Source organism: Adiantum capillus-veneris, chromosome 17 (genome assembly GCF_014529385.1).
Source record: "Adiantum capillus-veneris isolate H3 chromosome 17, ASM1452938v2, whole genome shotgun sequence".
NCBI classification, from domain to species: domain Eukaryota; kingdom Viridiplantae; phylum Streptophyta; class Polypodiopsida; order Polypodiales; family Pteridaceae; genus Adiantum; species Adiantum capillus-veneris.
The window spans coordinates 148940204-148962073 of NC_140947.1; the positions used below are offsets into that span (position 1 = coordinate 148940204).

At 43.3% G+C, this 21870-nt stretch overlaps 1 protein-coding gene across 1 annotated transcript; it reads left to right on the top strand.

Moving 5' to 3' along the window:
* The first annotated feature begins 7038 nt into the window (after positions 1-7038).
* Positions 7039-21422, top strand: NDHO (NAD(P)H:plastoquinone dehydrogenase complex subunit O). Its single transcript, XM_086487592.1, has 8 exons — positions 7039-7195; positions 7265-7367; positions 7487-7542; positions 7879-7944; positions 8022-8063; positions 8481-8540; positions 20987-21072; positions 21262-21422. The coding sequence occupies exons 1-7, from the start codon at positions 7061-7063 to the stop codon at positions 21014-21016; spliced, it is 492 nt and encodes a 163-aa protein (XP_086343718.1). The 5' UTR covers positions 7039-7060; the 3' UTR covers positions 21017-21072; positions 21262-21422.
* Positions 21423-21870: the final 448 nt, after the last annotated feature.

Here is a 21870-nt window from a genome sequence, read left to right on the forward strand (position 1 = left end):
GTCTCTGTGATCATGCAGCCAGGTAGAGAGCGAGAGAGCAGGCGAGTCTCTTTTGCTCATGGGTTGTAGGGTACTTTGCTTGGAGTGCAGAGTAGTGAGCTCGTTGTGCACACAGGTGGGGCACGACTTGAGCAGTCACACAGAGAGGTGATAGAGTCGGACATGCATGCTTTGCTAGTGACTGAGCAAAGCAGAGAGTCAGTTGTGCAAGATACTTCTATGCAGGATAGACAGGTAGAGCGGTCTTGCTCTAGTGAGTCACGATAGGAGGACATTGTGCAAGAGTCTATGCATACGGAGTTAGAGCATGAGAGCTCTAGTGAGTCACAACAGATTGAGTGGTCATGTTTGCAGTGGATGATTGCAGAGGAGGCTGAGATGTCAGCGATTATGCAGTCATTCCTTTCTATGCTCGACAGTGAGCATGGGGATATAGTTGTGCAGGATATGTCTTCCAGCAGACACCTAGAGCAGCTGGTTTGCTCTGAGGTTGCACGACAGGGTGATGCGTCTTTTGCGGATAGTCAGGAGATGCATGTGGCTGACACGCCTTGTCAGTCAGAGATGCCTATTGCCAGGGATATATATGTTGATGCATGCTCCGTAGAGCTAGCAGGGCCCGCTAGCATTGCATCGGCATTCGGTGGTCTCATGTATGAGATGTTGATCTTGAGACCGGATATCGTAGCTGTAGTGGGAGCATTTGCAGTTGGGGTTGTCAGTTGTTTGTTGACTGATGATGGCATAGTGCACGAGGGAGATATGCAGGTATTGCGTACATACTTGCAATACGTGTGTGGTACGTCTGGTGGTGTATGGACTTACACGGGAGCAGGACAGCCGGATGCACACGATCACAGCCAGCCATTGGGCATCGGTTGAGAGCGGTTTTCTCTCACCTTTTGTAGTCTTTAGACTAGGTTCCCTTGCTTAAAGGCACAGTCGCCTTTAAGTGGGAGGTTGTTGGGGTATAGGCGTTTGTGCCTTGCCCGGCCGCCCAGAGTCTGGGCGCCCACTGACTTGTATACCTTATACATAGCATAAGTGTATAGGGGGTTGCTCACTCTTTGAGTCTCCCCACCCACATTGTGTGTGTCTCTCCTTCTCTCTCTCTCACTCTCCGTCTGTGGTGCTCCTCGATCCCCTTCAGATATGAGTGAAACTTTTGAGGATGGAGATTGCACCAAACCCCCTACCCCTACAAAGTTTCATTGTAAATTGATGTTTTTCGATCACTCCCTAGCTTCACACGTGCCATAGTTTTTCCATAGGGATCCTATGGCCAAAATATGGTGATTGTGTCTTATGTTGTGAGGAATTCAGTAGGCAACAAACCTTGCCTCTCAATAGATCAACCCACATTGCAACAAAATTGAGATGGAGGATCTCACAATACGGTCGGCATCTCCTTTCAACTCATGCAAAAAACACCAAAGGCCCCTCAAAAACTAATCAGATGCAAACATTTCAAAGCTCATCTCTTGCTTCTATTGGGCAATTAAGGTTCGGAGCATCAATCCACTTGATCCCTTACCAAAAATGATCAGAAGCACACTCTCCAGTTAATTCCCCCTCCTTTACTACAAAACACATTATTTATTAGCGAGTTGTCGCAACGAACGTCCGTAGCATAGCGATTTGGAACTAACATAATATGTCAATACTTAGGAAAGTGACTTGGATAGGGCTCGGAGACTCTTTGAGGATATCAACCTCAAGAAGTGAACCTAGCAAGCAAACATATCAACCCAACAAGCTAACCACCACTCTCTGATCTAAAAATCTACCTATGTCATATCTCATTACTCTAGGTTATCATGCCATTTTGTCGATTAACTGAACTCTGATTGTCACGAAACTTTAAGGAAAGGTATATTAGGTCCAAGGTACAAGTCTACAAAGTCGTGGTCATCTAACAAGGTATCAAAATCACAATTCATCATGTACCACGTCATGAAAAATGAAGCAGAATAGTCTAGATAAGCCGTCCTAAGGTCTAATATCACTCTCTGATGGTCAAAATATCAAGAACTAGTCTTGCTTGGTGGGCATGCTATAGACCATAATAGGACATATGTGTCTAGTACACAAGTAAATAGTACACAAGTAAACAAGTACAAAGTGCATAAGCAAAGTTTTAAAGATTAAATTGCACTACCGACCTGCAAACTTTGTATAGGTGTCGTCCAATTATGCGACCCAGAGGACAGTGTTTGAGTCAAGCTACATAAAACCAATGTGAGTAGTTAAACAGTTTGTCTTGCAATGAAGCATTACAGAATGAAAATGTTAAATATACCGTGCACATCATGCAGAAGTGCCATACAAAAGTATGGTGGAGAGTTGGCACTGTGGTCTCTCCAAAAATTATAAGAAATGGAAGCCGTGCCCTGCCCCGTAGCATTTATGTGTTGCGCCAAGAAAACGCATAGACATGGAGAGTTGGATGCAAATAACAAACCTTGCAGTGCTGTCAAGCTGGCGTTATGCTTGTGCAATCAAAAAATCCACTGTTGTAGATAACGGACCTCGTAGTGTTGTCGAGCTGGAGTCGTGCTTGTGTAGTCAAAACTGTGATTATATGTCCTTTCTATCATACACAGAACACGAGTTAACACAAATACAAAAGATATTGGAGATATATTAAACTTAAAGAGAAATGGATGTAACTTAATGATCTATGTCATAGACTGTGTAAAGTGTAATGTAGTGATGAGTTCTCAGTCACAATCACTATAGTAAAATGGCTTGATCAGTAGGGTGCAATCATGCAAAATGTTGATAAGAGGGTTGAGTAATCTGTTGGAGTACATGGGTAAGAGCAATGAGGCTGATGCAAGATGTTGGCATGGTTGGGTTGAGTACAAATTGTTGTTATAGAGGCGCTTCATTTGCCTTTGTACGCGCGTGCTAGATTTTCTATAATGTTTATCGTTTTCTTCGTCAAAACCACGAACGTTGTCCCTTTTATACCGTACTTCCCCTCATTCTTTCTGCCTGCAAGTCGCTTCTACTTTACGTCAGCTCTTTGCAAAACCCGTCAACCACTCTTCCTCTAATCGCTATCTCCTCTAATCGCTATCCCGATTCTGATTGCCAACTCCATGCTCGTGTTATCCTGCCTAAAAGCCGGCGCTCGATTGTTAGCTCAAGCTGTTCGGCCTTGTTTTTTTTTCTTAACACCCCCTTTAAACTTAGCTTGTCTCTGCTCTCTATTTACTTGTTTCTATGCAACACCAAATTACTCTTAAAATTTGTTGAGCTTGGAAAAAACAAAATTTTACCCCAATTTTCACACAACACCACAAAGCTTACCAAAACAGAACCTGAAAGCTCGAATTACCCGAAGCGGTTTTAACACCTCACAGGGTCCTTTGGCTGACATCCAATGTCAGTTATGCACTTAATCACGATGCTTAAAATACATTATTTAAAAGCACAAAGTCAGAGGATTAAATTTCTATATTCAAAAATCTACTTTCTATAGCAAGCCTTAACGATCTAGTGCCGCACATCAAATTACCTCACTCATCACTGCGGGCATGTGCTTTGTGTGGTGACTGTCGTTGCAAGGCAGCTCTGCCTGTATTCTGCGCCATGGCAGTCGTCCCAAGGAAATGCGACAGGCCCTTGCACGTGTACGAATCAACCAATAGGGCACAATTGCCAGGGTTTTGAGGACCTTGAACTCAAGGGTTGTTCTTGGTTCTGTACCAACATACCACGTGCACGGCCCACTACTAAACTCAATAGCCTTATCGGATTGTTAACTCATGCACTGCCCACCGCTTTCACAACAACAGCGCCTCATATCTTGCCTCCAACCACACAAGGAAAACAACAACGCTCTCATCCTTGCATCACCATCGAAGTCTTAGGCAAAAACTCTAGGTAGCTTCACAGGCTGCACAAGTAGACAATTCAACAATCTTGGATGTATACTGCCAGCTCCTCTTGAACTGCTTATGCGTCCAACGGAATATACACACCCACAACTCCTGCACATGTGGCTCACCTTAAGCCTTTCTTAATTCGATGCTAAGAGATCTTGGCCCACTATAAATAGGAAGAGTTCTGCTGCTAAAAAAAAAAAGATTTTTTTCAACGTTTTTTTAATTTAAAGGATAGGCCACGTGGAGCCTTGTGCGTCTAGATACTGTAAAAAGGGCCTTTGGCTCACCAAGTAAACATTGATTTAAGCGCTCAAATCTGCGGATAAGACTCACAAATACATAGTCACAAACCACAGTAAAACTTGAAATACTTATACTCAAATGCAAGATCAAGAGACAAGGAACACAATGCAAATCTCGAAATTGAATTTGGATTACTAGATCATGAGAAAAATGGATTACATGGTAGTTGAGTATCTGCTTACACTCATACGTACACAAAGCTCTTCTAAAACTCAAAGATAATGTTACAATGGTGTGTTCAAACTAAGATTTTTGACCCTTATACCTAGGGCTTTTCAAGTGGCCACCAACAGTTGGCTCATATGCCTTTGGGCTCATGATAAATGATAGAGCTTAGAGTGTACAACTTCTAGATCAAATTACATAGATTCAATTACAAGGCTTCTAAAAAAATGGGATAAATTACATCAAAAATGGGTTTGGACAGGTCGACTAGGAGGGCGTGCGTTAGCGACACTGACAAAACACTCCCCCCTTCCTAGCGTTGCACATCCTCATGCAAGTCGTGGAAGCTTCTAGGAATCAAACTACCATTTTTCAAGTGTCTTTGTCATCTTGTTAAACTTTGCAGCTTTGGAAATAATCTTTGTTTTGATAGAGAGGTCTCTGAACATGTTTTTCAAAAATGTACTTTGGTGCGCCACATGCCTTGCCTATAGATCTTAGGTGAGCGGATTGAAGATAGTGGAGCCATCAGAGGCTTCTAAGTGGAAAGGAAGGAATGTTGGAGAAGAAGGGAGCAAGTGAGAGACCATAGGGGGTGCAAGTGAAGCTCTCCATAGCTTGTGGTGCAACATATTAGATATGGGCTTCGAAGAGGAGGGAGGGGAATAAATGGATGTGATAAGAGAAAAACGTTGGAGAGAGAGCAAAAATCGAGCTAGAGATAGTAGAGAGAAGGAAGGGGCGAATTCTAGAAAAGAGAGAGTGAGAGAAAGTGGTTGGATGGAGGGAAAAATAGCATTCAATGAAGAGTAATGAAACTAAGGCGTTTTTGAGGTTAGCCCACCTTTTGAGGGTGACCCATTGATGGCTGCAACAAGACGTCTCAATAAAAAATGGGGGGAAAATCTAGTAAATGGATGATTTTTCCAATTTTTGCCCACTTTGTGAAATAGAAAAGGCCTATTTTGTTTAGAGAACTCAAGTTTAACCTTTACTATTTGGACTGTTACAAACCGAACATTTTTGTACACAGGGCACTCCCTCATTTTGACCATTTCTTAAACACCTTGATTAAGCTTGACAAATTAAAGGGCCCAACAAGACTCCATTGAGGCCCTAATGAAGCCTCCTAACAAGTGAAAACGCGTTGTTGCTCCAATACGTCACCCTCCATACCACCTTGCCTACAACCACACGTTTATTTTTGCAATATGTCTAACTTGAAGACGTGTGGTATGTAAGCTTCTTTGGGAACAAGATTCATGAGCATATTGCACATAGGGGATCTTGAAAAGATGTCAGTGATTGTAATGCTTTGGTCAACATGATGAAAATTGTGGTTTCTAAGCACAACAAGGTCTATCAAGGTATCCTACTTTGCATCATTAAACGGATCCACAAGAATGGGGGGATGGGGGTGGGGGAGAAGAATTGCTGCCAACATTTGTTCTCAGAAGGGATGTAAAGCAAATGTTTCTCTTTAAAATAGTCTCATGGAATGCACTCACACCATTGCTTTTCTGTGACCCTCTTGTGCCACCTTGCATGCGGTTAGGCTACTAACAAAAAAACCTACCAATAAGTGACAACATGTTGTTGTTATAGGCCATCATTCTCTATGCCATCTTGCGTGCGACTAGGCTCTTGTTTGTGCTGCACAAGTAGCCCAACACCCTATGCTAAGTCCTACTCGTAAAATTGGAAGCACTCCTACTCTCTGATATGCACCTCTTTTTAAAGCTACAATGCCATCCAAACCAAAGAGTGATGTGGGTGGACTCTACAACCTGTAGACAGAGAGGGGCTTGCAAAGGCTAAATTTACTCGTTGTGGAACATGGCTAGACATATGCAGCCAAGTGGCTTTTGATTGTTTTGAGCAGATGGAAAGTAGGGCCTCTCTCGATATACAATAACCGATGCTTATGCCTTGAAGACATGTGACATTTAAGCACCTTTGCCAACAAGATTCATGAGCAAATTGTTATATAGGGGCCCTTCCTTAACCCTATGCACCTCTGCCCCATACATATGGACCAAAGCACCGTCGTTCGATGGACACAAAATTGGTGTCGCGTACAGGATATTAATCACCCATGAAAATTGAGAAAAATTAATGTGTGTGGCACATGGAGTGCCTGCCATGCATGTGTGTGTGTGTGTGTGTGTGAGAGAGAGAGAGAGAGAGAGAGAGAGAGAGAGAGAGAGAGAGAGAGAGGAGAATCTACGAACGATAGATTCTCTTCTTCCGACCTTTTTCAAAATCGTGCACAAATACTAGGTGTTGAGTTTGACCCTCACCGCAATATCTTAAAGGTCGCTCCCCCACGTCTCTATTTGACACCCTCATTTTTAAGAGGGGATCTATGGTCCCAGATGATTGTTCATTGTGGGTCGTTCGATTCATATGGAGGAAAAAAAAAGGGTGTGTGGTTGGATTCGACCTCACAACCTCCCCCCCCTCTCAATGCTATTGCTTTACCACTACACTATTGAAAGGATGGAGGATGAAATTATATTCTGTAGTCCTAGTTGCGCGTCACGATCTCCAGTTCACACTAAGTTTACATCTAGTTTACATGGAAGTTCACAACGAGTTCACATTTGTTCGAGTTTACATCAAGTTAACATTCGGGATGAACGGCTCGATCTTCGCACAAAAGCCACGCCGATTTTCAGTCGTAGATCCCCTCTAAAAAAATGAGGGTGTCAATTAGTGACGAGGCTCTCTCCCCATCTCCAGAGAAGGAAATGGCGCTAATACTCGGTGCTCCGTCACTGTTCACTCGCTTGCAGTTCGCAGCAGAGACGCCCGCATGCTCCTCCTTCTCACAGGTTCTCTCTCTCTCTCTCTCTCTCTTTGTGTGTGTGTGTAAGTGTTTAACGCAACGCGACCATGTGCAGACTCAATGGAGCTCCAAACACCATTTCTGTCCCGTTGCAACGTCCTCCGTACCCTTCCCTACTCCCTCCGAGCCCGCCTCGCCACCAAAGAAGATTCTGACAAGTTAGTTGTTTTGGCAATCCCGAGCTGAATTTTATGATTTTGTGTGCACGTAACCTTTCAGAGGACACAGGCATCTTATGCATTTTCATAACGATCATAATGCCTTTACTTTGATGCAGTGAAAAAAGGGGATATTGTTAGAGTGGACAAGGAGAAGTATCTGAACAGTGTTGAGGTAGTCAATTCTACATGAATTGCCTTCGATAGCAGGACATGCAATTGAAAGGAAATTTGTGGGGGGTTGACGGTGTCATTACAGTTATTTTGTTTCATGCTATTTTTACCTCCACCATATCCTCATGTTTCTCATGGTTCATTTTAATTGCATGCTTTCTTACTTGATTCATTCTGTACTTGGATCGTGAAACAAGTGCTTTCCCAATTTGTTATGCATGCCTATACCTACTAGGCTTGCATTTTATATTCTCTGTTGGTATGTGTAGCTGCAGAACTCTTTAAGGTTTGACTTGACGCTACTCTGTTTCTTTTAAATGGTTTTTATTGAATGCAGTATCTAGCATTGGGACATCCGCTAAATTTCAAGGGTGTAGACTACATTTATGAAGACAGAGGGGAGGTGGGTTCTTTCTCATTTGTATTCAGAAGACCAGTTAATGTGTTCAATGAAAGTAAGCATCGTATGTTTTTTTGCAGATTCTGGACGTACGCATTTTTGAAACTGGGGAATATGCACTGGTAATGCCATCTCTCTAGCTCTTGTTGCTTTTCTGCATTGGCTTCTCTTGTTTCACTGTACCCTTACATATGTCAGATATCTCAAATCTTGCATCACACACTATTAGCTATCTTTTGAGTTAGATTCTTAATTTGGTGAATGGTGCACACGCTTTACTTTGAAAGGCTGTGGTGATGTGTGTTTGTGAGGATGGATAAGGGAATTGCCAGAATTGCCGTGCTTCAAAAAATCTGAGAGTACGCGAGGTGCCAAGTTTCTTGTTGCATTCATCATTCTCTACAGGGAGTGGTACGCACATGAAGTCATGAGGTGGAGATTTCGGGTGTTGTTGGGGGCTATCCTTAGTTGCACATGCAACTTTGCCTGGGACCAGGTTCATTTTTTGAATTTTTGGCATTTTCTGATTCTTTCTGCAGTTAGGTTGGGCTGGAATATCAACTTCACCAGCTTGGCTCCCCACTTATATGCTCATCAAGGTAAAGCAGGAGCTTTTGAAGGTTATGTGTTGTTGGTTGTTTATCAGTTTCATTTTCTTGAACTAAAGGCAGCCTCATAAGAATCTTGAGAAATTTTCCTTACATCAGGGGAACACTTTTTGTTTTGATCATAGTAACATGGACGCCCATTTGGACTTTCCGTCTCCAGTGTCCTCCTGTTGCTAAACTGTCCTCCTGTTGCTAAACTGGCTTTATTTGACAAGAAAATAATTCTAAATGAATTATTGGATTTATAAGTGAGAGGGTTTTCTTGCTTAGAACAACAGGAAAAATAATTCTAAATGAATTATTGGAATTTTAAGTTAGGGTTTTTCTCACGGGAGACATCCGAGTACAGAGTATTCCTAGTGCGTCGTTCAAAGTAATGACGGGAGCATGTGAATGGGAATATTTGTAAGGCCACCAGGAACGGGTACTTCTGATGCGTCACATCGGATGGGTGACAGGGAGCATCGGGAAGAAGTATCCGACCATCCGAGAACGGACATCTTTGATGCGTCATAGGATGGGTGACAGAGCATCGCGAAGGAGATTGTACCGTAAGTTCGGTAGGAAGTGACTAGGTGATGGGTATTCCTGATGCGTCACAAGGTGGGTGACGGGTGCATCGGAAAGGGAATATCCATAGTCGAGAGGAAATTCCGAACTGTGTTAGAATTGTGCACAAGGAAAAAGCAAGCACTTGAATGAAGATGGGTTCAGAGGAAACTTTGAGGAAAAACAGATGCTTTTTGAGAAAGCAGGATTGCCTTTCGGGAAAGCAGATGCTTTCTGGCGAGGAAGTCTATGTCTGCATTGCAACTGTGCATGTGATTGCATCCAGGGACGCCTGGGAAGTGATGTGAAAGCATTGTTTTTAACTTATAGGTTTTATTGAGTTTTTGGGCAGGTTTAGACTATTTTTTAAAATACGCCGGCCGCCCACTTAATAAGTGGGCAGCCATCTGATAAATAAAGCAACAGATCAGCTAGCGTTTTCTCTCTCTCTCTCTCTCTCTCTCTCTCTCTCTCTCTCTCTCTTTTTCTGGCAGAAGATAAAAAAAAAAAAGAAAAAAAAACCGGCCGCGATCTCTACGCGAGCAGCTATTCGTGCTAGTGGCTAGGAGCTATAAAAGCATCACATGTCCTCACTCAGAGAGGACCCATCTTTGCAAGGAGGAGATGTTGCTGCAAATTTCAGCCGTAAAGAAGACGTTGCAGGTGATGCCCATGGCTGCCCCAAGTGTACCCGATGTCGCCAAGACCCAGTGCGCGAGTTCCCTCGCGAAGAAGTGCCTACGGAGAGTGTTTCCATCGTGACAAGCTGTTGTTTTTCTCTGTTTTCAGCCCATAAACTCTGTTTTCTTTGAGAAGGCGACAAGAGCTGATGCTCAAGAACCTAGAGAATCCAAGGAGCGGAATGCTCGAGATTCTTCAGAATCCAGAAAATATCCATGAACGTCAATCCAGAACTATAGCCATGAAATCCCATCATTCCGGGAAGGATATGAAGAAGGTCTCTAGACCTAGGAACACTTCCAGTCAAGTTTGATACTTTTGACGGAAGGGAAGATGCCCCGAAAGCTACCGCTTTGATTCGACAAGTTTGAAGTTGCCTTTGCAAACGGCAATTTCTGAAAAAGCGTCGAAGATGAGGCATGTGATTAAACACCTCAAGGGGATTGCAAGTACTTGGTGGTATACCAAAGCTCTACAAGGAACTTACAACAAGACTTGGATTCAATTCAAGGCTAAATTTTTCGACAAATTTTTTTTCCTCTACACTTTGAGGAAGGCATCCAAGAAGATTGGGATGGGTTTTCCCAATAGGAACACGAGTGAGTCATGGTTCACTCTTGTCAAGGTAGCTCCACTCTCGATCCTCTCTGAGGAAGGAAAGATGAAGAAATTCAACCAAGAACTTTTGGCCGAATTTTGTAGACGCATCTGCAAAATACTTTGCAGCAGATGGTAGAGTCAGCAATAAAAGCTGAAAGTGTACACCTTAGTGTACATAGAATCCAATCCCTGTAGTGAGACAGGAATCATTGAACACTGAAAGTTTGGAGTAAGGGAATTCAATCTAACTCCTGAGTTCTTGAATAGAAGACCCTCGAACTTTAAGTGAGAGGGAAGGTTTTCAATCAGAGTTACATCTTTGAGGAAATCATAAAGTGCATTGTGCTTGTTTGCTCTTTTGCACAAGATATGGTTATGTCTAACCGGGACAATCACTCTCGAGTGTTTATGAGAGTAGAATTGAGTTGAAACATTGCTTTATGCGATGGATTGGTTTGCTCAAATATCCGGAAGGTCAACTATTGATCTCGTATACGGTAGTTCACCAACAAATTACATGCTATTGCGAGTAGGACGGCAGAAAGGAAGGAACCATTCCGAGAGTTCAACCAAGAACAACTTTCACTAAGCTTGAGTACCTTATGAACCAACACCCTCTGTCCGGTAAGGGAGAACATGGTAGTGCTTTTCGCAGAAGTGAATGAACACTCTCTTTATGAGGGAAGGAACAAGTGACGACTACTGACTGTGCTCGAGAATCCAAGGATTGAAATCCTAGATTGTTTGATGAGCGGGTTTTGCTCTAAGATCGAGCCAAGAGATCGTCAGGTTCAGCGTCTTCGCTCTAAGGATCTTACGAAGGGAAGGTAATTTCCCAGGTTCATCAAAACTCTAACATAGCTTAAGAATTATGTACACCTTTGGGTACATGGATAACACACGAAGATGCAGACCTATGCCAAGGTGGGTCATCTACCAGTTGATTTTTTTTTCTGCTGAACGGAATGAGATGAAACAACTTCCTTTTCAGGAACTGAACGGGAGTTTGTTATACTCTCTTGAGCGCCTTTTTGTGCGCAAGGATATTGAAACCGGCCTGTTCTATCCAAAAAGGGCGGTAGACTTTACTTCAAACCTTGATTTAGCTTTCACCCATTATTAGTCGTCTATTTTACCTGCGCTATAGTGACACAAGAGAGGGGAATGGGATACAGATGCTAGAATGCACCTGTATGAGAAGACCGACACCAGATTGGCCCTTAACTTAGGCGCCCCTTTCGGTATTTCTTTATTCTTTAAAAGAGGGAATAAATGTTGTGGATCCCTACAAGCTGCCCCGCATAAACTTGGCTGAATTTCAACTGTTCCGGCCTGATTTCGGCAGCATAACTGTACTAGGACCCTTCACAGTCAGTATTCCCACGCATTGACTGACTTTCCCGACGCATACGGGCACTTTGCAAAACCTGGCGAGAATCTGCAGCACGCTGAATTCTCTGTTTTCAGCCCTGAAAATGCGCCAGATCACCTGTACAGCGGTCCCCTTGCGTCCCCGAACCTCCTGGGGTATTAGGGTCCGTTTAGGGCCAAAACCCTAAACCTGCAAAAATACACAGCAGGCTGTAATTTACTGTTTCGGGCTCCGTTTCGCGTGCTGGTCGCATCCGTAGCAAGTCCTCGAGCTCCCGCACCTGTAGGGCTACTTGCCCTTTGAATCGGACGAGATTTCCGGCGTGAAACCTCTCGGAATTCACCTGTACCTGCGGGGGGATTAGCCGCTAGCTAGTCCAGTACCTGTGCAAGAGGTACTGGACGAGATTTTTGGCGTGAAATCTCTCGGAATTCACCTGTACCTGCGGGGGGATTAGCCGCTAGCTAGTCCAGTACCTGTGCAAGAGGCTCTTGCCTCGGCAATCGCGCATAAACCCACACAACTGTACATTGGTCAAATGAAGAGCCCACTAGAGGGGCATAACATACTACCAAAGGGGAGAGAGAGGGCAGTGCGTAGCGTGTAGGGCATCACTCCTGGCACCGCACTGTGCATAAGAGGGAAAGCAAGCACTCCATAGCTCTTAACCTGTGACAAATCTGAAAATGAGGCTCTCCCCCTCCTAAATTCAGCGCCACTTCTTGTTGCATGAGGCAAGTGCACCAGAAGGTGCCACTTGGCACATTTATAAGCATTTTCCCGTTTCGGGGTTGCCGTCTAAAAATATCCCAACCGGTTGCCCAGTTGACTTCACGGTAGAGTAAGAAAATGTTCCCCTTGTCATTCCGGAGGTAATGATGTCAACACATTTTCAGGTCCCAAAATAGCAGTTCCCTAAATTTTAGGAGATGCTGCCATTGTATCTTTCTAGGTCATCCGACCCTCTTTGTACACTACGGCCACACCCAAAATTGAAATGTAGCCTCTGTAGAAAAGGATTCCACTTTGGCTAGTCAATGACCCCACTTTGGCTAACCATAGTCTTTGTCCAACCTTAGTGCTCTCTTGCCCTGAGGCCTGGACTCCCTCTGGACAGTTCCACACTAGCTATGCAATGCAGGGCAGTTAGATTTCCCGAGAGGTGTTTCCAAAAAGTGAAAGTAAATAGATAATAAGAAAGAAATCAACAGAAAAAGGATAGATAGTAAGTCACACGCTGGTGACATACCCCCCTCTTGAAATCTCAAACGTCCTCGTTTGCATCTATGTCGTACATGCTCACTGTCAACACTGATGTATTCAACACTTGTCGACACATATACGACACATACATGCTCATTGTCAACCCTGGTGTATTCAACACCTCGTCGACTCATGTATTGCCTGCGTGTGAATTCTGTCCCAATGACATAGTGGTAGCTTCGCACTCTGCCATTGCTTTGAGTCACTAACTTTCCAATGACAAAATGGTAGCTGCACATTTTGCCACTGTCTTATAGTACACGTTGGATCTCGTAACACTTTCGAGCATACCCAAACCGACAGTTTAAGAATGCAGTTACACATGTACTCTTCAATAGAAGCAATCACTGTATCCTTGACAAACTGACAAGAAATACTCACTTCTATAGCACTAACCAAACTTTTGGACATTCCATAAGAGCAATTTCCAAATTGACAATCTGTACAGCTCTAACATTCATGTAACAGGTATTTGATTTGAGCTCACTTTAAATACCATGTACATCATTTGTTTCAGAAGCCATTGTCACACTGACAATCCATGTAGCTTTGAAACTCAAGGGGTCAAGGTAGGTTGCAAATCGAAGGCTTCCAGGTAAAGTGATAACACAGTTGGTGACTCTACAAGTTCACCTTCTTCCATCCACTTAGCATCCATTGGTGGATAGTTTCTGAACTTTACCAAGTAACGCCTAGCAACCTTGCCTTTCACTTTCCTTTCTTTGTGTGCCAAAATCTGTTCAGGGACCAAGATCTCGTCAAGTTACTCGACTTCCGGCTGATCTTCAGCTGGCATATCTTCTGGCACATCACCCACATAGGGTCTGAGAAGACTCACATGAAACGCATTGTGAATCTTCCAATTGTCAGGCAATTTCAGCCTATATGCAACATCATTGATTATGTCGCACACTTGAAAAGGCCCATAGTAACGCATGCTGAGCTTTGGAAACAGTCTTTCCTTGCCCTTCATCTTCTTTAACCTTGCCTTTTCAAAGTGTAAAAGCACCCAATCACCAAGTGAATATACCACTTCACGACGGTGACGATCAGCTGCTTTCTTTTGCTTTGCCTTAGTCCTTTCTAAGGCCACTTTGACCTTCTTGTACATTTCATCTATGTCCTGAACATACTTATCTGCTTCAAATATCTTGTCCTTTGTATGCAGTATGGGAGGAACTTTCTTGCCACCTTCAACTATCTCAAAAGGTGCCTTGCTAGTTGATGAATGCACTGTATTATTGTATGCATACTCCACCAATGGAAAATATTGCTCCCACTTTCCTTTATGCTCTGACACATAGCACTTCAGCAGATCTAGGACAGTAGAATTTGCCTCTTCTGACTGCCCATCTGTTTGAGGATGAAATGACGAAGAGAATTTGAGCGTGGTGCCCATATTCTCAAACAAGCCTCTCCAGAACAAACTTGACATGCGTGGATCACGGTCGCTAACAATCGACTGTGGCATGCCATGATACTTGAAAATATTGCTCATAAACAAGCGTGCCATCTGATCTGGCTTTATCTTCTTCCTGACAGGAATAAAATGAGCCTGTTTGCTGAATCTGCAAATAATGGTCCAAATACCATCGTTTCCTGTCTGCGTTCTCGGAAGATCAAAGATAAAATCCATAGCAATACTTTCCCATGGTTTATCTGGAATAGGTAGTGGTTGCAATAATCCTGGTGCCTTTTGCCTGTCAAACTTGACCTTTTGGCATATTAGGCATTCTCGCACAAAGGCATCCACATCCCTTCTCAATGTAGGCCAATAGAAGAATGTCTCAACCGCTTTAACTGTAGCATCGATACCACGATGCCGTGCATACGGTGGGACATGACTCTCTTCCATAACTCTGCGTCGCAATGGCTTTGTGACACAATCTGCCATGCTTCATCATGAACCCATCTTTAAGAAGATAGTGTTCATGACGTTGTCCATCCATTAGTTGCTCGAAGACCCTTGCAAAATCTTCATCATTTGCATACTGTTCTCTCATATCATCAAGTTCATGATGATAAGGAATCGACACAGCTGAAATTTGTGGCTTCCTTGACAAGGCATCAGCCACAACGTTCTTCTTGCCTTCTACATGCACAATCTGAAAATGGAACATGGACAAGATATTTGCCTATCGCATATGCTTCTCAGATAACTTTGTCTGTGTCAAGAAGTACCGCAAGGTCTGATGGTCCGTTTGGACAACAAAGTCTGCACCTAGCAGGTAGTGTTTCCAACTTAAGAGCGCATGAATCACAGCCAGTAACTCTTTCTCATAGACCTGCATGGTCATCTCTGGCCCTTGCAAAATTCTGCTCTCATAGGCTACTACCCTGCCATCTTGCATTAGCACTGCACCAATGCTACTACCGCAGGCACCACACTGGACCACAAATGACTTGCTAAGATCTGGCAACACAATGACTGGATCTGAAGTCATCTTTTCCTTTAAGAGATTAAAAGCTGAAATCTCTTTCTGTGTCCATCTAAAGGTGACTGCCTTCTTTTGAAGAGCATGTAAAGGTGAAGCAATCTCAGCGAAATTTCGGATAAACCTTCTGTAATAGGAGCATAGTCCCAAAAAGCTTCGGACATCATGCACCGTCTTCAAATTTGGCCATGACTTGATCGCTTCAACTTTTGCAGGATCCATTCTGACACCATCCTTTGAGACAATGTGTCCCAGAAAGTGAATCTCTTCCAGAAAAAACTCACTTTTCTTTGCATTGATGAGCAACCTATGACTGCGTAGCTCTTTGAACACAATGGCCAAGTGATGCCTATGCTCCTCTTCATTCTTTGAGTAGACAATCATGTCATCAAAGAATGTACCAACAAACTGTTGGTGTGGACGGAAAATTCTGTCCATCATCCTATTGAACGTAGCAGGAGCATTTGTGAGACCAAAGGGCATCACTAAAAATTCGTAAAGGCCAAACGTCGTTCTAAAAGCAGTCTTGTGCACATCCTCTGATCTAATGCGGATCTGATGGTACCCACTCTTTAGATCTATCCTGCTAAACATAGCTGCTCCTTCTAATTTGTCCATAATATCATCAATTCTAGGTATAGGGAACCTATTCTTGATGGTATTCTTGTTCAGTGCACGGTAGTCGATGCACATACGCCATGAGCCATCCTTTTTCTGCACCAACAACACTGGAGAACAGAATGGAGATGAACTGGGCTGAATCAGCCCCTTTTCTAACAGCTCCTATACTTGGCCCATTATCTCTTTTTGCTGAGCCGCACTAACCCTGTACGGAGGCTTATTTGGTGGGCTACAGCCTGGCACCAAATCTATCGCATGGTCCTCGGGTCTCTCTGGCGGTAATTGAGACGGTAATGAATCGGAAAAACAGTCACTATACTGTTGTAAAAACATTGACCTTTCTTTATCTAGCACAGATAAATTTGATTCATCACAATCTGACACTTCACGTGCAAAAACCAAGTACGCAGAAAGATGCTAGCATTTTCCCGTTTCGGGGTTGCCGTCTAAAAATATCCCAACCGGTTGCCCAGTTGACTTCACGGTAGAGTAAGAAAATGTTCCCCTTGTCATTCCGGAGGTAATGACGTCAACACATTTTCAGGTCCCAAAATAGCAGTTCCCTAAATTTTAGGAGATGCTGCCATTGTATCTTTCTAGGTCATCCGACCCTCTTTGTACACTGCGGCCACACCCAAAATTGAAATGTAGCCTCTGTAGCAAAGGATTCCACTTTGGCTAGTCAATGACCCCACTTTGGCTAACCATAGTCTTTGTCCAACCTTAGTGCTCTCTTGCCCTCAGGCCTGGACTCCCTCTGGACAGTTCCACACTAGCTATGCAATGCAGGGCAGTTAGATTTCCCGAGGGGTGTTTCCAAAAAGTGAAAGTAAATAGATAATAAGAAAGAAATCAACAGAAAAAGGATAGATAGTAGTCACACGCTGGTGACAGATATTCTGACAAGTGAATCTCTATTTGAGATGTGTTCGGTCGAAGGAATTTGAGTTTCTCTACAGAGAAGAGGTTTTCTGATGGTCGTTGATTATTGAGTACGCTATGTGCTTTTACCATTACAGTAGCAACTTTTGGTTGCGGTATATGTTTCTCCATGAGCAGGTCAAGTAGCATTTACACGCTGCTCGAATAAATTCGAACTATTATGTTCGTAAGAGTAAAATTCGCCAACCGTTTTAAAAATGGTAAGAATTACCTTAACCACATATGGGAGAACATCATTGAGATCTAAAGCGTGTTCGCCCTTAAGTGGGCCGAGTTTGAACTTATGTTCACAGAATGATATGGCTAGAATTTTATCTGCCTAAAATTTTGCGAGGAGTCCTAGATGCTTACAAGGATGGCCTCTGCAAGGAAGAGACGCTAATGGGTGTCAGGAAAACACTGCTGGTGATAATAACTTGTAGGAGGAAAAGATTGGAAGGAAGTGCCGCCATGCACAAGGAATCTTCGGATTGGAACCATTTGCCTACGTTGAGCGACGGCCCGAAACAAGAACCTTCTTTAAGGATTATGCGCAAGGACACATACCTAGATTGATTTCTAGGAGGATTATTCTTCTCGAGATTGAGAAGGTGGAATTGAGTTAACAGATTCTCGGATGAGGAAACTTCCGATCTGTTGGAAATACGTCAATGACGAGTTCTTACATGGCTCGTAAGTTTGATGATTGGTGAAGGTTATCCTCGAGGTACTAGAGGAAGGACATGAACCGGTAAGGTAAGTATTGAATTATTGAATTTCTGTTTAATTTAATTTTCAAGTTCTCTTTTGAGAAAGGACCAGCTCAACTCACCATTGAGCAAGATTTGGAATCTTTCCGGTTTCTACCCGGGCAGTTCAGTTGGACCTCTACAGTTGAGGACAACTGTTTATAAGTGAGAGGGATGTTGCTAAACTGGCTTTATTTGACAAGAAAATAATTCTAAATGAATTATTGGATTTATAAGTGAGAGGGTTTTCTCGCTTGGAACAACAGGAAAAATAATTCTAAATGAATTATTGGAATTTTAAGTGAGGGTTTTTCTCATGGGAGACATCAGAGTACAGAGTATTCCTAGTGCGTCGTTCAAAGTAATGACGGGAGCATTGTGAATGGGAATATTTGTAAGGCCACCAGGAACGGGTACTTCTGATGCGTCACATCGGATGGGTGACAGGGAGCATCAGGAAGAAGTATCCGACCATCCGGGAACGGACATCTCTGATGCGTCATAGGATGGGTGACATAGAGCATCGTGAAGGAGATTGTACCGTAAGTTCGGTAGGAAGTGACTAGGTGATGGGTATTCCTGATGCGTCACAAGGTGGGTGACGGGTGCATCGGAAAGGGAATATCCATAGTCGAGAGGAAATTCCGAACTGTGTTAGAATTGTGCACAAGGAAAAAACAAGCACTTGAATGAAGATGGGTTCAGAGGAAAAACAGATGCTTTTTGAGAAAGCGGGATTGCCTTTCGGGAAAGCAGATGCTTTCTGGCGAGGAAGTCTATGTTTGCATTGCAACTGTGCATGTGATTGCATCCAGGGACGCCTAGGAAGTGTTGTGAAAGCATTGTTTTTAACTTATAGGTTTTATTGAGTTTTTGGGCAGGTTCAGACTATTTTTTAAAATACGCCGGCCGCCCACTTAATAAGTGGGTAGCCATCTGATAAATAAGGCAACAGATCAGCCAGCGTTTTCTCTCCCTCTCTTTTTCTGGCAGAACAGAAAAAAAAAAAAATGGAAAAAAAAATGAAAAAAAAACCCGGCTGCGATCTCTACGCGAGCAGCTATTCGTGCTAGTGGCTAGGAGCTATAAAAGCATCGCATGTCCTCACTCAGAGAGGAGGACCAATCTTTGCAAGGAGGAGATGCTGCTACAAATTTCAGCCGTAAAGAAGACGTTGCAAGTGATGCCCATGGCTGCCCCAAGTGTACCCGATGTCGCCAAGACCCAGTGCGCAAGTTCCCTCGCGAAGAAGTGCCTACAGAGCGTGTTTCCATCGTGACAAGCTGCTTTTTTTCTCTGTTTTCAGCCCATAAACGTCGTAGACGGGGCTGATTTACGAGAAGGAACGTGAGAACACACCTCTTTTGTGTGTAGGATTGGAAGAGAGGATTTTCTATGTAGAGATCTCTTCTGGGGAATTTCTTTTTCGAGAACGGAGTTGCGTTTCGAGCGTCGAGACTTTGAAGGTAACGATTTTCATGTTATGAACTCTGAGTATTTGTTTGTAGGTGTACTTCCTCTTAGTGAGGGAGTAGGAGCAGAGGAAGGTATGAGCCTCTGTAGGAGAAAAGCGCTCTGAGGAACTAGAGCTAGATCAGCCCAAGGGTTTCATACCCGAGTTTGGGAAGTAGATGCACGGATCGGAGAGAGGTAGTCTCTCAAGTTGTGATCCGGAAGTTGGGATTCCCAAGTAAGGACTTTGCGTCCGGGAAAGCAGAGTTGTTCTGCGGGAAGAGGACTCTGGAAAGAGAGTTGCAGGGATGCCATGCCCCGAGTCTGGAAGGTGAGATCCAGAGGCGAGAACCTTGATTCTCGAGGAATTGGAATAAGGAACGGAAGTTCCTTGGAATAGGGTTTTGTTCTAGGAATCGGAAGCTGAGGCTCCCGGGAACCATCAAGTCTTATTCTAGAACGAACGTGGTAATACGTTCGGTTCAAGTGCTTGTATAGACTTCTCCTCAGTAATAAAGATACTATTAGGGGGGGGACCAGCCCATCTTCTGTCCCCAGTACTGTGTCGATCTTCTCACTCTCTATCTCTCTCTCTATTTATTTCTCTCTATATCCTCTGGCTTCAGTAATGAGTGATAAATCCTATTTATCCGAATGTATTTTATATTGTTATGCACTCCCGTTTGTGACACCTCCCGTTCCCCTCGTCCCAGCACCATCCCCTTGTTTCGAGCCCTTCTTGTTCCCTCGTTCCTTGTCCCAGCTGTTTGGGACGCGTCCCATACTACTTATGGGTTTTTCTTCTAATCATGGGAATTTTCCTTTTCTTTTCTTTTTTTGGGGGTAGGGTGGGTGGGGCTGTGGGGGCTGTTATGTCTTTTTTGGTGACTCAAAATACTACTCTAGTCTGGCATTATAAAAATTCAAGTGTTCCTGAATATAAGTCGGCATTCTTGCCTTTCCTTCGTGCCGTGCCAACATAGGCATTCTGGTGGGCCAATTGACAACCCACGCATGTTTCGATCGAATGATGAGTTTAATTTCTTTGTCATTTCCCCATTATGAACTTTTTGCACATGTTAGTGGCACCTTCTCCTTTCCTAAGGTAGTTCAATGCTCTGTAGCAGTTAAGAGGAAGTGTGATTATCAAAAGTGAGGCACTAGCGCTCGAAATTTAACCCAATCGGTTCTACAAAGCCTCACTTTCGATAATACGTGGCACTAGCGAAAGTGGTTGATTTGATCTTGAAAATTTTAATGGCGAGCGTTGCTGCCACATAGGCAGAAGCGCTGGAAATTTATCATCGCCCCATGAGAACTCCAGCCTTCACTCACTAACACTAACGAAAGTGGTTGATTTTATTGATCTTTAAAATTTTAATGGCGAGCGCTGCTGCCACATAGGCTGAAGCACGGGAAATTTATCATCGTCCCACGAGAACTTCAGGCTCGAGATGTTTTGCAAGGTGGCTAAGGTCAGCCTCATGTTAGATCTTACTGGAGTTTCCTGAAGAAGGTTGAACCCAGGGTTGGCCACTCTCTAGCGCTTTTGGCGATGTCGGTGTTTTTTCAATACTGATTATGATGGATGTGGTGGTTACATTGTCTTGTGGATGACTTGCGTGAATTTTATAAAGCACTTTGAATCTGTGATTTTCCTGGTAGGATTAAGTTTTTGATGATATGGTAAGCTCTTGAGAAGCTGATAAACTCAAGGTTCTTTATTTTTATGTGCTTTGTTGGCAACTTCGATGAGAATGGATCATGATTTAATACTTTTAGTGTCTTCTGCAGTCAGAAAAACTTTCATACAAAAGAACATGAGGCATATTAGTGTGTTACTTTCTGCTTCTTGTCGGATATGGGAGTTCCAGAAAGAGGTAATGGTTTTCAGATTTGAGTTCTTTGGAATTTGGAAAACTCTTGTTTTTATTTTCAAGGGGTAAGAATTTTCATGTGAATTGGGTGGGTCAATGAACCTTGTATCTACCTGGGCGAAAGTATATTGTCAAGATGAGAAGTGCGTAATGACTTTTATGATGTCCGACATGTTTGAGCTTTTCTTGCAGATGGATGTATTATATGTAACCTACAAAGCTACTGTAAATCAGATGCTGGGAACCCTTTACATGTAAAATTTTGTTAAACCACTGCATGGAAAATGGCCAACATTTCTTGTATTATGCTTTATTAAGAAATGTCTATTGTCAATGCATTTATTGCATTCTTATCAAGCTCCAGCAGAAATTTTGTGTTTCTGTCACATTTTCTCAAATTTGATTTAGTAGTGGAGTTGATGAAGAGACCCTTTGGGATGAGGAGAGCTTACTTATGAGGAAGCATTGGGTTTCAATAATTAGGTACCTCCAGCAGTCAAGATGACCTCATATACATGTATGAGTTCTTTGATCATGGTTGCCTTCAATCTAATGAGAAACACCTGTGCCTTGGATTAACTCAGATTCAATGTTTAAGCTGAAGGACGTTGCCAGGTGTCATCTACTCCTGAAAGTGAAAACAGCTGAATGCGTTGAGCAGATGAGTATCTAAGGGAAGTCTCAAATTATCATGAGCTGTTGAGATGCCTCACACTTGATTCAAGAGAGTTTCTTGAAAGTTATCGGTGGTGGGCAGATGAGGATTTCGTTGTGCTTCGATGGGAATGAATGTGCTCATGG

Excerpts from the sequence above, each read along its gene's own strand:
- NDHO (XM_086487592.1), top strand. The coding sequence starts at position 7,061 with ATGAGGGTGTCAATTAGTGACGAGGCTCTCTCCCCATCTCCAGAGAAG. Across the intron at positions 7,543-7,878 it reads AGTATCTGAACAGTGTTGAG|TATCTAGCATTGGGACATCC; the intron begins GTAGTCAATTCT and ends TATTGAATGCAG. Across the intron at positions 7,945-8,021 it reads TTTATGAAGACAGAGGGGAG|ATTCTGGACGTACGCATTTT; the intron begins GTGGGTTCTTTC and ends GTTTTTTTGCAG.